Below are 13,992 nucleotides of genomic sequence, written 5' to 3'. Positions count from 1 at the left end.
AACGGTAAATTGACAGAAATAACCAAAAACGTTAAATTATTGAAACACGAGGGACTAAATGTATTTTTTATGATAATAGGGGACCAAATGTAAAATCGGTGCAAACTTGAGGGATGAATACCATATTTTTTCCAATAATCATTATATTATCGGGAAAAATACAGTTTTCATCCCTCAAATTTGCAGTGATTTCACATTTAGTCCCCCATGTTCACAAAAAACACATTTAGTCTCTCATATTTAAAAAAACTCAACACTTTTACTCATTTCCGTCAATTTTCTGTTAGTACTAACGGAATCAAGTGCGTGTCCGTCATTACCTTAACTGACAAACTAATGGTAAATTGATGGAAATGACAAAAAAAATGGAAAAATACAATTTTCATCCCTCTTGTTTGCACCGATTTCACATTTGATCCCTCATGTTGACAAAAAACACATTTAGTCCCTCATATTTAAAAAAATCAACATTTTTAGTTATTTCCGTCAATTCTCCGTTAAAACTAACGGAATCAGACGTGTGCCTATCACTGTCGTAACTGACGGACCAACTGTGAATCAACGAAAATGACAAAAAATGTCACATTATTGAAACATGATGGACCAAATGTGTTTTTTATGAACATGGGAGACCAAATGTGAAATCGTTTCAAATTTGAGGGATGAAAACTATAAATTTTCCCATTTTAAATCATTGAACATAAAAGACCAAATTTGTATTTTGTAAACATGTGGGTTGAATGTAAAATTACTGCATACTTAAGGGATAAAAACTGTAAGTTTTCCCTCATATTATCTAATTCATTTTTTTGTTCGGACTAACTTGCCCCTAGCAAGTTGTACAAATTATCGAGTAAGTTGACGAACTTTGTATTATTTTCAATTGCACAAAATATATATTTTATGTTAATCTTCTTTGCTCTGTTTTTACAAGTTCATCAATCCTGAGTCCTGACTCGTTCTACTGGTGTTGATCCAGAGGAAATTGACGTAATTACCCTTGAAATTGTTCTAGCAATTAATAAACACACGGAAGTTTTACAATTTACTTATATACGCATTGTTAATTATTTCATTTTTATTTTATTTTTCTTAATTGTACTTGATACGGGCTCAATTGTTCTAAAACCCATATTTTATGAAAAGCCCTAAGCGGGGCCCACAAGACCCAAGCCCAATGTCGCCTTACGTACGAAGTTTGATAAAGTCTACCGGCACCCTCACATGGGATAATTATAGACGGCGGACGTGACTACATTCGACCCAATGCCAGAGACATGGCGGAAAGCCTATACCATGATGCGAACCAAAGGGAGATCCACTAGCCAGAAATGATTTGTCGAGCGAACCAACGTAGGTACTCGCAGGAAGTTTCCGCAGAGCAAACGAGACTGTTGTATAAGGAAAACGATTCGCCTTAAGAGAAGCGTGGCCCGCAATTATTACATCACCACCACGTGCACTATAAGCAACGACATGAGGAGGGTCCCACAACCCTCTCCTTGTGACATATAATGGAAAAGAATACGGTTTTCATCCCTCAAGTTTGCTTCAATTTTATATTTGGTCTCCATGTTCACAAAAAATACATTTGGTCCTTCATGTTTTAAAAATTCAACACTTATAGTCATTTCTGTCAATTTTGTTATAAAACTAGCGGAATTGAACGTGTCCCCATCACTACCGTAACTGATAGATTAATAACAAATTGACGAAAATGACTAAAAATGTTGAATTTTTGAAACATGAGGCACCAAATGTGTTTTTTGTGAACATGGAGGACCAAATGCGAAATCGTTGCGAACTTGTGGGATGTAAACTGTAAATTTCCCGACATACAATATAAATACAAGCTTGAGGCACAAGGGAAATGTGATCTGGTTCTTACATCTAATATACTATTTTCACTCTCTGATACTTACATTTTTCGTTATTTTCAACTGACTTGATCGTCGAAATGTTAACGCCGAAAAACTCTTTCCTTGTAGAGTGATGGGTGCACTTAAGAAAAAGTTTGCCAAGGAAAAGTGTGGACACTAGTTTGATGAAGCCACGTTGACCCAATCAATACATATTAATGATCAATTGAGTTTAAAATCCGCTGTCGAAACCATAAGGTTTCGTAACGACTTTGATCAAGTAATTATTACATGTGACTAAAATCATGGATTCGGCATCGATTATAAACTGGAAAAATAAGTCTTGAAGTACACAAACAACAATTTATTTCACATTTATTCAACACAAACAGTAAATTCACAAAACAACATTAATATGACACAACTTATCCAAACAAAGAACCGAACCAAGTACAATAACATAAATTCATCCAATAAGAATGTGCCACGTCATATACTCCGAGTGGCAACTGCGAAAAGAGGAGTAGCTCTATGCGCCGTAAGCCCCGAGCTTTCAGTATTGTCCAAATCTTTCCCCTGCGTTTCCCAGTTAAACTTCAGCATAAGATTCGCCAACACAAACTCAATGGTAGCCGCAGCAAACGAGATCCCGGGGCAGCCCCTTCTCCCGGCACCAAAAGGAATAAGCTCAAAGTCGAGGCCCCTAAAATCCATACTCTTGTTCTTTGTGTTATTCAAGAATCTCTCCGGATCAAACTTCTCTGGTTCATCCCAAAGATCAGGGTCCCGCCCTATGGCCCACGCGTTAGTCATCACCATCGTTCCGGCGGAAATATCGTACCCCATTATTTTCACGTCTTTATCCGCTACCCTCGGTAATAACATCGGAGCCGGCATGTGATAACGGAAAGTTTCCTTGATCACGGCTTTCATGTAATCCATCTTTGCCAAGTCATCATCTGTTACGATGCTTTTGCCTCCGGCAATTTCTCTCACTTCGTTTTGCAATTTCTCCATCACGTTGGGGTGTCGTAGTAGCTCCGTCATCACCCATTCAAGAACCGAGGATATGGTATCGGTTCCACCTACGACAACATCCTGCGAAATATATAATATAGAAGAATAAAAGGAGAAAAAAACATTAAGAAAAATACTTGCGCTTTTCGCCATGTATAGTTATTACACTAACTAAACATCAATAAGGAGAGACCTAATTGTTTAACTAATGTATGCACCGGTCATCGATCACTTATTCCACTCGCAGATAAACCGGTGTCTTGAGTTAGACTAACACAATCACGAAGATCAATTCATCGGCTCTTATAAAATATGAAAATATTAGTTCATAAGATGGAAGAAGAACAACCATGGGAATGATTTCCAGTCCGATTTCAATATCCGAAAATAATTACTAAAAATTCAATTTTGTTCGAAAATTACACATATAATATCTATATTTATTCTGCACTTCATATTTTAGGCGACTAATAGTTAGAATTTTCCATATGCTGCCGATTTCGATCCGAAAATATCTAATTCTCTAAAACGAGTTCTTTTCCTTCCTACCCGATTTCCCATTTTTTGTGATTTTTTAAAAAATAACCTGAATTAGTTTTTTAGTTCCCAAAAAAAAATGAATTTCCCCAGAGGACACTAATTGCGATCCGATCCATGAAGTTCCCCCTACATATAATATTTCAATAGTATGACTTGATTACTCTAAGTTAAATTACTTTGTGTTATTTGTTTTGAGTTTATTATGCTAGTGTAGTTGATTTGCATTGAATGGGACCTAACCAACTTGAAATAATTTATTTCTAACACGAATTAAATGAAATAAATTATATATATATATATATATATATATGTGTGTGTGTGTGTGTGTGGTTACCTGAACTAATGCTTTGATGCGCTCCCTGTCAATTGAAGAGGCATCACTACTATAATTCCTGAGCAGAATATGAACAAAGCTCTCACTATTATTTCCCGCCTTTTCTGGATTTTCCAAGTGTTCTTGAATAACACCTTCCAGAAAATAATCCATATCTTTCGCAACTCGTTCCCCTCTCTTATCAAACCCGTTAACTCGGCTGATCCAACTCAGCCACGGGATAAAATCAGCGACATTAATAGTTCCCAACTGCTCCATCAACTCCGTCATCGACTCCACGAATTTCTTCCCATTCTCCGACTCTCCGAAAGCGGGCCGGCAGATCCCGGCCATGCTCAGCTCCGAGAACAGCCTCGTAAGATTCACCGGCGCCGCCGCTCTGCCGCCGCCCGAAGAAGAAGAAGAACACTCTTCGATTCTTTTAACGAGATGGGCCGTCTCTTCTTCCCTGATCCAACGGTAGGATTGGACCCTCTTGTTGCTCAGAAGCTGAAGGACGAAAATGCCCTTGGCCTTCCGCCAGCTCTCGCCGTACGGCGCCGCCGACACGTTCTTGCAGTCGTAGAGGAGTTTCTTGTAGGCCTTGTAGACGGGCCGGCTCCCGAAGTTGAGGTCGTGTGTTTTCATGATCTCGCGTGCCGCCTCAGCCGACGAGGCGACGACGACCGGGACGCTGCCGAAGTGGAGGAGCATGAGGGGACCGTATTTTCCCGCGAGGAGACGGAGGTTCCGGTGGGGCAGTTGGCCGAGCTGGTGGAAGTTTCCAATTATCGGCAGCGTTGGCGGTGACGGAGGGAAGTTTTTCGGTTTTCCGGAGGGTTTGGTTAACCATTTGGTGATTGACCACAACAAGAACAAAGATGTTATAAGAAGCAATATTTGAATAGCCTCCATTGTTTGTTGAATAAATAATGCTAACGCTTGGATGTGCATATATAGTGTTTTTTTTTACTTCTTCGATACTACACCCAGTCATAAGCATTGAGTAGATCTTGTGTTGCTACGTGTTCTTTTTTGTATTTTATAATATATTCTCCCGCTTGAATTTACTTTTTGGAGTTATAGAAAAATAAAAAAAGAACACCTGGCAGCAGAAGACGCATCCGGTGTTTATCACCGAGTGTAGACTCGAAGGAGCCATGATTTTGGTGTGTGTTTTTATTAGTTTATTATTTGGCAAATTGCATGTTACCTCCTATAAATTTCAACATTGAAAAAAATTAATGTCCATCTCAAAACTTTTTACTTGTTGCACATTACCCCGATATCAAAATTCTGATATTAAACGTAATTGAGTATTTTGTTTTTCCACATTACCCTTTAAATGTTATTTTTGTTGCACGTTGCCCTTAAAACATTATTTTTCTATACATAGCCACTTTAAAATGTTATTTTCGTTGCGCGATGCCGACTGAAATTAGTTTATGGGGCCAAGTGCAGCCAAAACAATATTTCGCTAGAGGTTATATATCTCTTTTCTGAATTTTTAGGGGGAAAAGTGCCAAAATGAAAAATTTATAGGTGGTAAAGTGCATTTTGTCCAATTTTATTATTTTTTGGGCAAATTGCACGTCACCCCTAAAAAATTCTAATTTTCGCACTTTACCCCCTCAAAATTTTAAAAAGTGAATGCTCCCCTTCAAAATGTTATTCTTGTTGCACACTGCCCCGATAGCGAAATTTCGATGGATTATTAATCGGCATTTGAGTACTTATGTTGCACATTGCCCTTTTATATGTTATTTTTGTTGCATGTAACATTATCTTTTTCCACATTACCCCTTTAAAATGTTATTTTTGTTGCACCACACTCTCCACATTTTGACTTTCGGGTTACAGTGCAATCAGAACAATATTTTAAAGGGGAATTATCCAATTTTTGAATTTTTTGGAGGGAAAGTGCGAAAATAAGAAATTTGTAGAGGGTGTGTCCTTATTTTTTTGGGGGACGACATAATGCAATGGCATACACGTGAATAATCATCTTGCCAAATTGTGGTCGGAGGGACGGGACCTGTAATTTCTAATATGGACAAAGACGGATGCTATAAAACTATTCATCTTAATTAGCTTGTTTTTTCTTTTTTTTTTTTTTTGGCAAATATATTTTATATAATTCCAATTCCAATCCAAAAAAATCGGAAAAATTCGGAAATCGGAATTTCGGAAGTCGGTATGAAAAAAGTTGTTCCAAAATCGGAACTTTTCGAATCGGAACCGGCGGAAATTGGAAATTATGTTCCAACTTGCACCCCTAGCATTGACCAACCACAGAAAAAAAAAAATTACTGTGTCAGTACTATTATTGTATTAACCGGTCTACACGTCAATTTTTTTTTTGTTTTTGAAATAAAAATAATACTAATATTACTGTGTAACAGAGTATTATAACTGTGAATAATATTATGTGTACACAAAAATTGTTAAATCATTATGTAAGTTATCATATATATATTAGAAAATAAATTAATAATTAATTTCATATTTCATTTTAGTAATAAATATATTCGGCGTACGTCAACAAATATTGCATATAAATATATAAACAGCAATATAATTAGGATGACCTCCCAAATTCAGCATTGACCAATTTAGGGTAATAGAATAAAGTCATAAACAGCGATTAGGATGGCCTAACAATTTCAGCATCCATCAATTTTGTCTTTCACAATAAATATCTGGGTAAATTACAAACACCCCCTGAGGTATGGTCAAATTACAAAAACACCCCTCTTGTTTGGATAATTACAACCACCCCCTCAACTCCTCAAATTTAGTGGAATCTTCGAGATTATATGAAATATTATCACTTTTGTACACATTTTATTCCATTCAAATTCTACATTAAGAAGCAAGATGATCATATTATGTGATTTTTAGCTTCTATATATCAGTTTGTGGTGCATCGGAAACTGTATTTTTACACAAAACGAGTACAAACTAGAGCACATTCCATGAAATCTAGATGATTATGTTGAACTTGGCACAATAAGGGTGGAGATGTAAGAAAAATCATAGTTGACGGGTAGATGTAATTCCAAACAAAAGGGGGGATTTGGTAATTTGACCATACCTCAGGGGTGTTTGTAATTACCCTAAATATATTATATGTTAGGATGATTTGCATGTTCAACCATTGTTAAAAAATTACTAATTGGATAAATTAGTATTAATATTTTGATTTTGGGACTTTTTAGATACAAATAATAAAATTTGGGACTTTTTGGTGAGAAGAGTTTTTAAATAGGACTTTTTGGTATTTGTCCCTTTTCTTTGTTTCAATAATGAAGGAAAAAGTTTTTAGAAAAGCTCAGTGATGGGCCAAATTAAATCAAGCCCAACTAATTCGAATACACATGGGCTGCAAGCCTATTAAGGAATTCGGTTAGAAAACAAGTAGGGTAAATTACCACCGTCTCCTGAACAAATGTTTATTTATAAAAAAACCCAAACTTTTCAATAATTACATTCACCCCTACAATTTGTTTTTCTCACATTAGCACCCTTTTGTAGGCGGTGTTTGTAAAAAACTTACAAACTGTAGGGGGTTCGATGTAATTTCTTGAAAAGAAGAAGGTTTGTTATAATTATACTTTATCTTTAGATAAAGAGGTGGTTGTAATTTATCCTAATAAGTATAAATTTCAATTGAACTATTCAACTCTTCTCTACAGTCTTCGTATGAGCACAATATTTGAACTCTTTCTTTTTTTTTTTTTTTCAATTTAAGATGATGCGTCGCCGGGCATGGAGAATGAGGGAGGCGACGGCTGAGAAGGGAAGGGTGGTGGTGACGGCTAGGTTAACCTAGTCAGGGGCGGAACCAGGATCAAAATGTAGGGGGAACTAGCTAAAATTTTGGGGTTCGGGGCAACGCCCCGAAAAAAAATTTAGATTCACAAAACATTGCAAACAATAAGTTTATATTACTAATTTTTAATTAAAATATCATATATATAATAATTATATCATATTTTAATCATCACATAAAATTCTAAATTAGTTCAAATTATTGTAATAATGTATTGCACTTAATATTTCAAGGATTCAGGGCACGACTCAAGGCATTGATAAAAAAATTCAAAAATAAGTAATATTCATAAAATAACTCGGATGTGACTACATTCTACCCAATGCCAGAGACAAGGCGGAAAGCCTATACCATGATGCGAACCAAAGGGAGATCCACTAGCCATAAACGATTTGTCGAGCGAACCAACGTAGGTGCTCGCAGGAAGTCTCCACAGAGCAAACGAGACTGTTGTATGAGGAAAACGATTCGCCTTAAGAGAAGCGTGGCCCGCAATTATTACATCACCACCACGTGCACTATGAGCAACGACATGAGGAGGGTCCCACAACCCTCTCCTGTGACATATCATGAAAAAAAAATATAGTTTTCATCCCTCAAGTTTGCTTCAATTTTATATTTGGTCCCCCATATTCACAAAAAATACATTTGGTCATGTTTTAAAAATTCAACACTTATAGTCATTTCTGTCAATTTTGTTATAAAACTAGCGGAATTGAACGTGTCCCCATCACTACCGTAACTGATGGATTAATAGCAAATTGACGAAAATGACTAAAAGTGTTGAATTTTTGAAACATGAGGCACCAAATGTGTTTTTTGTGAACATGGAGGACCAAATGCGAAATCGTTGCGAACTTGTGGGATGTAAACTGTAAATTTCCCGACATACAATATAAATACAAGCTTGAGGCACAAGGGAAATGTGATCTGGTTCTTACATCTAATATACTATTTTCACTCTCTGATACTTACATTTTTCGTTATTTTCAACTGACTTGATCGTCGAAAGTTAACGCCGAAAAACTCTTTCCTTGTAGAGTGATGGGTGCACTTAAGAAAAAGTTTGCCAAGGAAAAGTGTGGACACTAGTTTGATGAAGCCACGTTGACCCAATCAATACATATTAATGATCAATTGAGTTTAAAATCCGTTGTCGAAACCATAAGGTTTCGTAACGACTTTGATCAAGTAATTATTACGTGTGACTAAAATCATGGATTCGGCATCGATTATAAACTGGAAAAATAAGTCTTGAAGTACACAAACAACAATTTATTTCACATTTATTGAACACAAACAGTAAATTCACAAAACAAACATTAATATGACACAACTTATCCAAACAAAGAACCGAACCAAGTACAATAACATAAATTCATCCAATAAGAATGTGCCACGTCATATACTCCGAGTGGCAACTGCGAAAAGAGGAGTAGCTCTATGCGCCGTAAGCCCCGAGCTTTCAGTATTGTCCAAATCTTTCCCCTGCGTTTCCCAATTAAACTTCAGCATAAGATTCGCCAACACAAACTCAATGGTAGCCGCAGCAAACGAAATCCCGGGGCATCTCCTTCTCCCGGCACCAAAAGGAATAAGCTCAAAATCGAGGCCCCTAAAATCAATATTCTCGTTCTTTGTGTTATTCAAGAATCTCTCCGGATCAAACTTCTCCGGTTCATCCCAAAGATCAGGGTCCCGCCCTATGGCCCACGCGTTAGCCATCACCATCGTTCCTGCGGAAATATCGTACCCCATTATTTTCACGTCTTTATCCGCTACCCTCGGTAATAGCATCGGAACCGGTATGTGATAACGGAAAGTTTCCTTGATCACGGCTTTCATGTAATCCATTTTTGCCAAGTCATCATCTGTTACGATGCTTTTGCCTCCGACAATTTCTCTCACTTCGTTTTGCAGTTTCTCCATCACGTTAGGGTGTCGTAGTAGCTCCGTCATCACCCATTCGAGAACCGAGGATGTGGTATCGGTTCCACCTACGACAACATCCTGCGAAATATATGATATAGAAGAATAAAAGGGGGAAAAAAACATCACTAAACATACTTGCAATTCCATGTATAGTTATTATACTAACTAAACATCAATAAGGAGAGACCTAATTGTTTAATTAATATATGCATAGGTCATAACTTATTCCACTCGCCGACCTTCGCCAATTTTGATCCGAAAATTTTCAATTTCGGGAACAATATTTTTTCTCTAAACCTGAAAATTCTAATTTCGAGTTTACCACCTATACTCTCGTATAATAACTTGCAATACGAGAGACGCGTAAATCACACCAGATTAACAATATCTTACAAGCACCATCTATCGACCGTTAACAAGGAGATTCGAACTTGTGTCAGATGACACATGCTCACTTTCTCACTGCTAGGCCATCCCTTACGGGACTAACTTTGTGTTATTGTTTGAGTTTATAATGCTAGTGTAGTTGATTTGTATTGAAAGGACCAGGTCCAACATGATATATAATTTATTTCTATCACGAATTAAATGAGTGACAAATTACGGTCACACTCATAAGGTAATGTCAAATTATGGAAAAATCATTAATGGTTAGGTAATTATAATTACCCTCTTAACTATGTATTTTCTACGAAAAAAATTTCCTTATTTAGTATGTGAGTTTGACACCTTAAAAATGGACGTGGAAGACAATACATAGTTGATTGGTGGTTGTAATTATCCAAACATGAGGGAGATTTTCATAATTTGGCCTTACATTAGGGGGTTGGCCTCAATTTGCCCTTATTTCATATATGGCAAACATACAGTTTCCGTCCCTCAAGTTTACATCGATTTAACATATAATCCCCATCTTCACAAAAAATAAAAATGGTCCCTCATGTTTTAGAAATTTAACATTTTTAGTTAATTTTGTCAATATTCAGTTAGTACTAATGGAATCAAGCTTGTACCCATATATCACTGTCTTAACTGACAGAAAAATTGTAAATTGACGGAAACGACCGGAAAGTATTAAATTATTGAAACACGAGGGGCCAAATATGAAATTAGTAAAAACTTGAGGGGTGAAAACTGTAATTATCCCATATATATCAACCATATATAAATATATGTAGTGGTTACCTGAACTAATGCTTTGATGCGCTCCCTGTCAATTGATGAGGCATCACTGCTATAATTCCTGAGTAGAATATGAACAAAGCTCTCACTATTATTTCCCGCCTTTTCTGGATTTTCCAAGTGTTCTTGAATAACACCTTCCAGAAAATAATCCATATCTTTCGCAACTCGTTCCACTCTCTTATCAAACCCGTTAACTCGGCTGATCCAACTCAGCCACGGGATAAAATCAGCGACATTAATAGTTCCCAACTGCTCCATCAACTCCGTCATCGACTCCACGAATTTCTTCCCATTCTCCGACTCTCCGAAAGCAGACCGGCAGATCCCGGCCACGCTCAGCTCCGAGAACAGCCTCGTAAGATTCACCGGCGCCGCCGCGCTGCCGCCGTCGGAAGAAGAAGAACAACAACACTCTTCGATTTTTTCAACGAGGAGGGCCGTCTCTTCTTCCCTGATCCAACGGTAGGATTGGACCCTCTTGTTGCTCAGTAGCTGGAGGACGAAAATGCCCTTGGCCTTCCGCCAGCTCTCGCCGTACGGCGCCACCGCCACGTTCTTGCAGTCGTAGAGGAGTTTCTTGTAGGCCTTGTAGACGGGCCGGCTCCCGAAGTTGAGGTCGTGTGTTTTCATGATCTCGCGGGCCGCCTCTGCTGACGAGGCGACGACGACGGGGACGCTGCCGAAGTGGAGGAGCATGAGGGGACCGTATTTTCCGGCGAGAAGACGGAGGTTCCTGTGGGGCAGTTGGCCGAGCTGGTGGAAGTTTCCGATTATCGGCAGCGTTGGCGGCGAGGGAGGGAAGTTTTTCCGGTTTCGGGAGGGTTTGGTGAACCATTTGGTGATAGACCACAACAAGAACAAAGATGTTATAAGAAGCAATATTTGAATAGCCTCCATATTGTTTGTTGAATAAGTAATGCCAACGCTTGGATGTGTATATATAGTGTTTTTTGAACTTCTCCAATCCTATACCCAGTGATAAACACTGAATAGGTCTTCTACTGTCACGTGTTTTTTTTTTTTTTTTTGTATTTTATAATATATTCTCGTGCTTAGGTTTATCTTTAGGGGTTTTATAGAAGAAAAAAAAAAGGACACGTGACAGTAGAAGATTCGCCCGGTGTTTATCACCGGGTGTAGGCTCGAAGGAGCGATGTTCTTGGTGTGTGTTTTTATTATTTTATTATTGGGCAAATTGCATGTTACCTCCTAGAAATTTCAAGATTGAAAAAAATTAATGTCCATTTTCAAAACTTTTTACTTGTTGCACATAATTACCATGATATCAAAATTCCGATGGATTATTAAATATAATTGAGTATTTCTTTTCCACGTTTTCCTTTAAATGTTATTTTTGTTGCACGTTACCCTTAAAACATTATTTTTCTACACAATGCCGCTTTAAAATGCTATTTTTGTTGCGGATGCCCACTGCAAATTAGTTTATGGGGCAAAGGGCAGCCAAAAACAATATTTTGATAGAGGTTATATCTCTTTTTTGAATTTTTAGGAGGGGAAAGTGCCAAAATGGAAAATTTATAGGTGGTAAAGTGCATTTTGTCCAATTTTATTATTTTTTGGGCAAATTGCACATCACCCCCTAAAAAATTCTAATTTTTGCACTTTACCCCATCAAAATTTTAAAAAGTGAATGCTCCCCTTCAAAATGTTATTCTGTTGCACGCTGTTCCGATAGCAAAATTTTGATGGATTACTAATCGGCATTTGAGTACTTTATGTTGCACATTGCCGTTTTATATGTTATTTTTGTTACATGTTACCCCTTAAACATTATATTTTTGCACATTGCCCCTTTAAAATGTTATTTTCGTTGCACAACACCCACCACATTTTGACTTTTGGGTTATGGTGCAACCAAAACAATATTTTGAATAGGAATTATCCAGTTTTCGAATCTTTTGAGAGGGAAAGTGCGAAAATAAGAAATTTGTAAAGGGTGTGTCCTTATTTTTGATGTAGACGACATAATGCAACGCCATACACGTGAATAATCATCTTGCCAAATTGTGGTCGGAGGGACTGGACCTGTAATATCTAATATGCTTCTTTCACACCTCAATAATTAGCTTTTCATCTTAATTAGCTTCTTTCACACCTCAATAATTTAAGTGCTTTTTGATAAGTAACTTTTTTTTGGTAGTGTTTATTTTATTTGGAAGTCCTCACATTAACTGAGTTCACTCATTTAATTTGTTCTCTTTCGTACATAATCGCATCCCTTCAACATGCATGCATGTATTGTAAATAAAAATAAGGGCCCCTCATGTATACATTGTATAATTAAAATGTGTTCAAATTATTTTTTTCCTTTTAAGATAAATTTAAAACGTTTTTAATGGGTCATAGATAATTAAATATTCCGATAATACTCCTTTCACATTTTTTTAATCTAACCACCAGGTCTCTTTTTCTTGCTTCTCTTCACGCTTCAACGTTTCTTCTCTCGTCTCCGCTATCACTGTCATGCCCTTGTTTCTTTTCTCTCCCCTTCTCTACGCAACCTATCAAGTCACCGCAACCATGGACGGTGGATATGGTCGGCACATGAAAAGTTGAAATTGACTACACAAAATTTAATTTTTCAACTAAGGTTGATCGATCCTGGCAATATAACTTTTTTTTTTGTATTTTTCGTAAAAAAATATTTAATTTTTTTACTGCATTATCGTGGAAATTGCTAATTAATTTTTTTCATTAATAGTATGAACCTTGAGTGTTCTATTGCATATTGTTAACCACAATTATCAGCAATATATGTTTTTTGTATTAGGTAAGAGGGATCTTATTTTCTTATGATGTTTTAGTCTCCACAACTATAGTTTAATTAAACTGTGTTTGATTGAAAAAAATTCCTTAGTAATTTCATAAATTACAGAGTGATTTTCTTTAATTACATAGTGAATTTTGTAATGGAATTCGTTGATTATACAGTGGTTTTCGTTAATTACATAGTGGTTTTCATTAATTACATAGCCATTTTTGTTAATTGATAAGTTTTTAATGATTTTTTTAATGGAATGTATTAGTTACATAGTGATTGTCGTTAATTACAGAGTGATTATCATTAATTATAGAGTGAATTACGTTGATATTAATGTGGATTATGCTTATTTTATAGTAATTTTTACTTTAATTTCATAGCGACTTGCTATAATTTCTATAAATTTATGCTTATTTTATACTAACTTTTACTTTAATTTCATAGTGATTTTTGATGAATTTAGTGATTTTCGATGAGTATGTAGTGGATTTCAATTTTTTTTAAATAAAGGCGATTCTACTATTTATGATAA

The 13,992-nt window shown here is 36.5% G+C and overlaps 2 protein-coding genes across 2 annotated transcripts; both read right to left on the bottom strand.

The window, feature by feature from the left end:
* Positions 1-2,208: 2,208 nt before the first annotated feature.
* Positions 2,209-4,672, bottom strand: LOC105950529 (cytochrome P450 736A117). Its single transcript, XM_012973894.2, has 2 exons — positions 3,751-4,672; positions 2,209-2,957 (listed from the first exon to the last, which is right to left on the bottom strand). The coding sequence occupies exons 1-2, from the start codon at positions 4,642-4,644 to the stop codon at positions 2,349-2,351; spliced, it is 1,503 nt and encodes a 500-aa protein (XP_012829348.2). The 5' UTR covers positions 4,645-4,672; the 3' UTR covers positions 2,209-2,348.
* A 4,149-nt stretch (positions 4,673-8,821) lies between these two features.
* LOC105950517 (cytochrome P450 71A8-like) lies at positions 8,822-11,679 on the bottom strand. The gene is made up of 2 exons (XM_088817088.1): positions 10,679-11,679; positions 8,822-9,571 (listed from the first exon to the last, which is right to left on the bottom strand). Exons 1-2 carry the CDS (start codon positions 11,573-11,575, stop codon positions 8,963-8,965), a joined length of 1,506 nt encoding a protein of 501 aa, XP_088673214.1. The 5' UTR covers positions 11,576-11,679; the 3' UTR covers positions 8,822-8,962.
* Positions 11,680-13,992: the final 2,313 nt, after the last annotated feature.

The sequence above is a fragment of the Erythranthe guttata genome, chromosome 4, assembly GCF_056151865.1.
Source record: "Erythranthe guttata isolate IM_541 chromosome 4, IM_541, whole genome shotgun sequence".
Lineage (NCBI taxonomy): Eukaryota > Viridiplantae > Streptophyta > Magnoliopsida > Lamiales > Phrymaceae > Erythranthe > Erythranthe guttata.
This window is presented reverse-complemented; position numbering and strand designations above follow the sequence as displayed.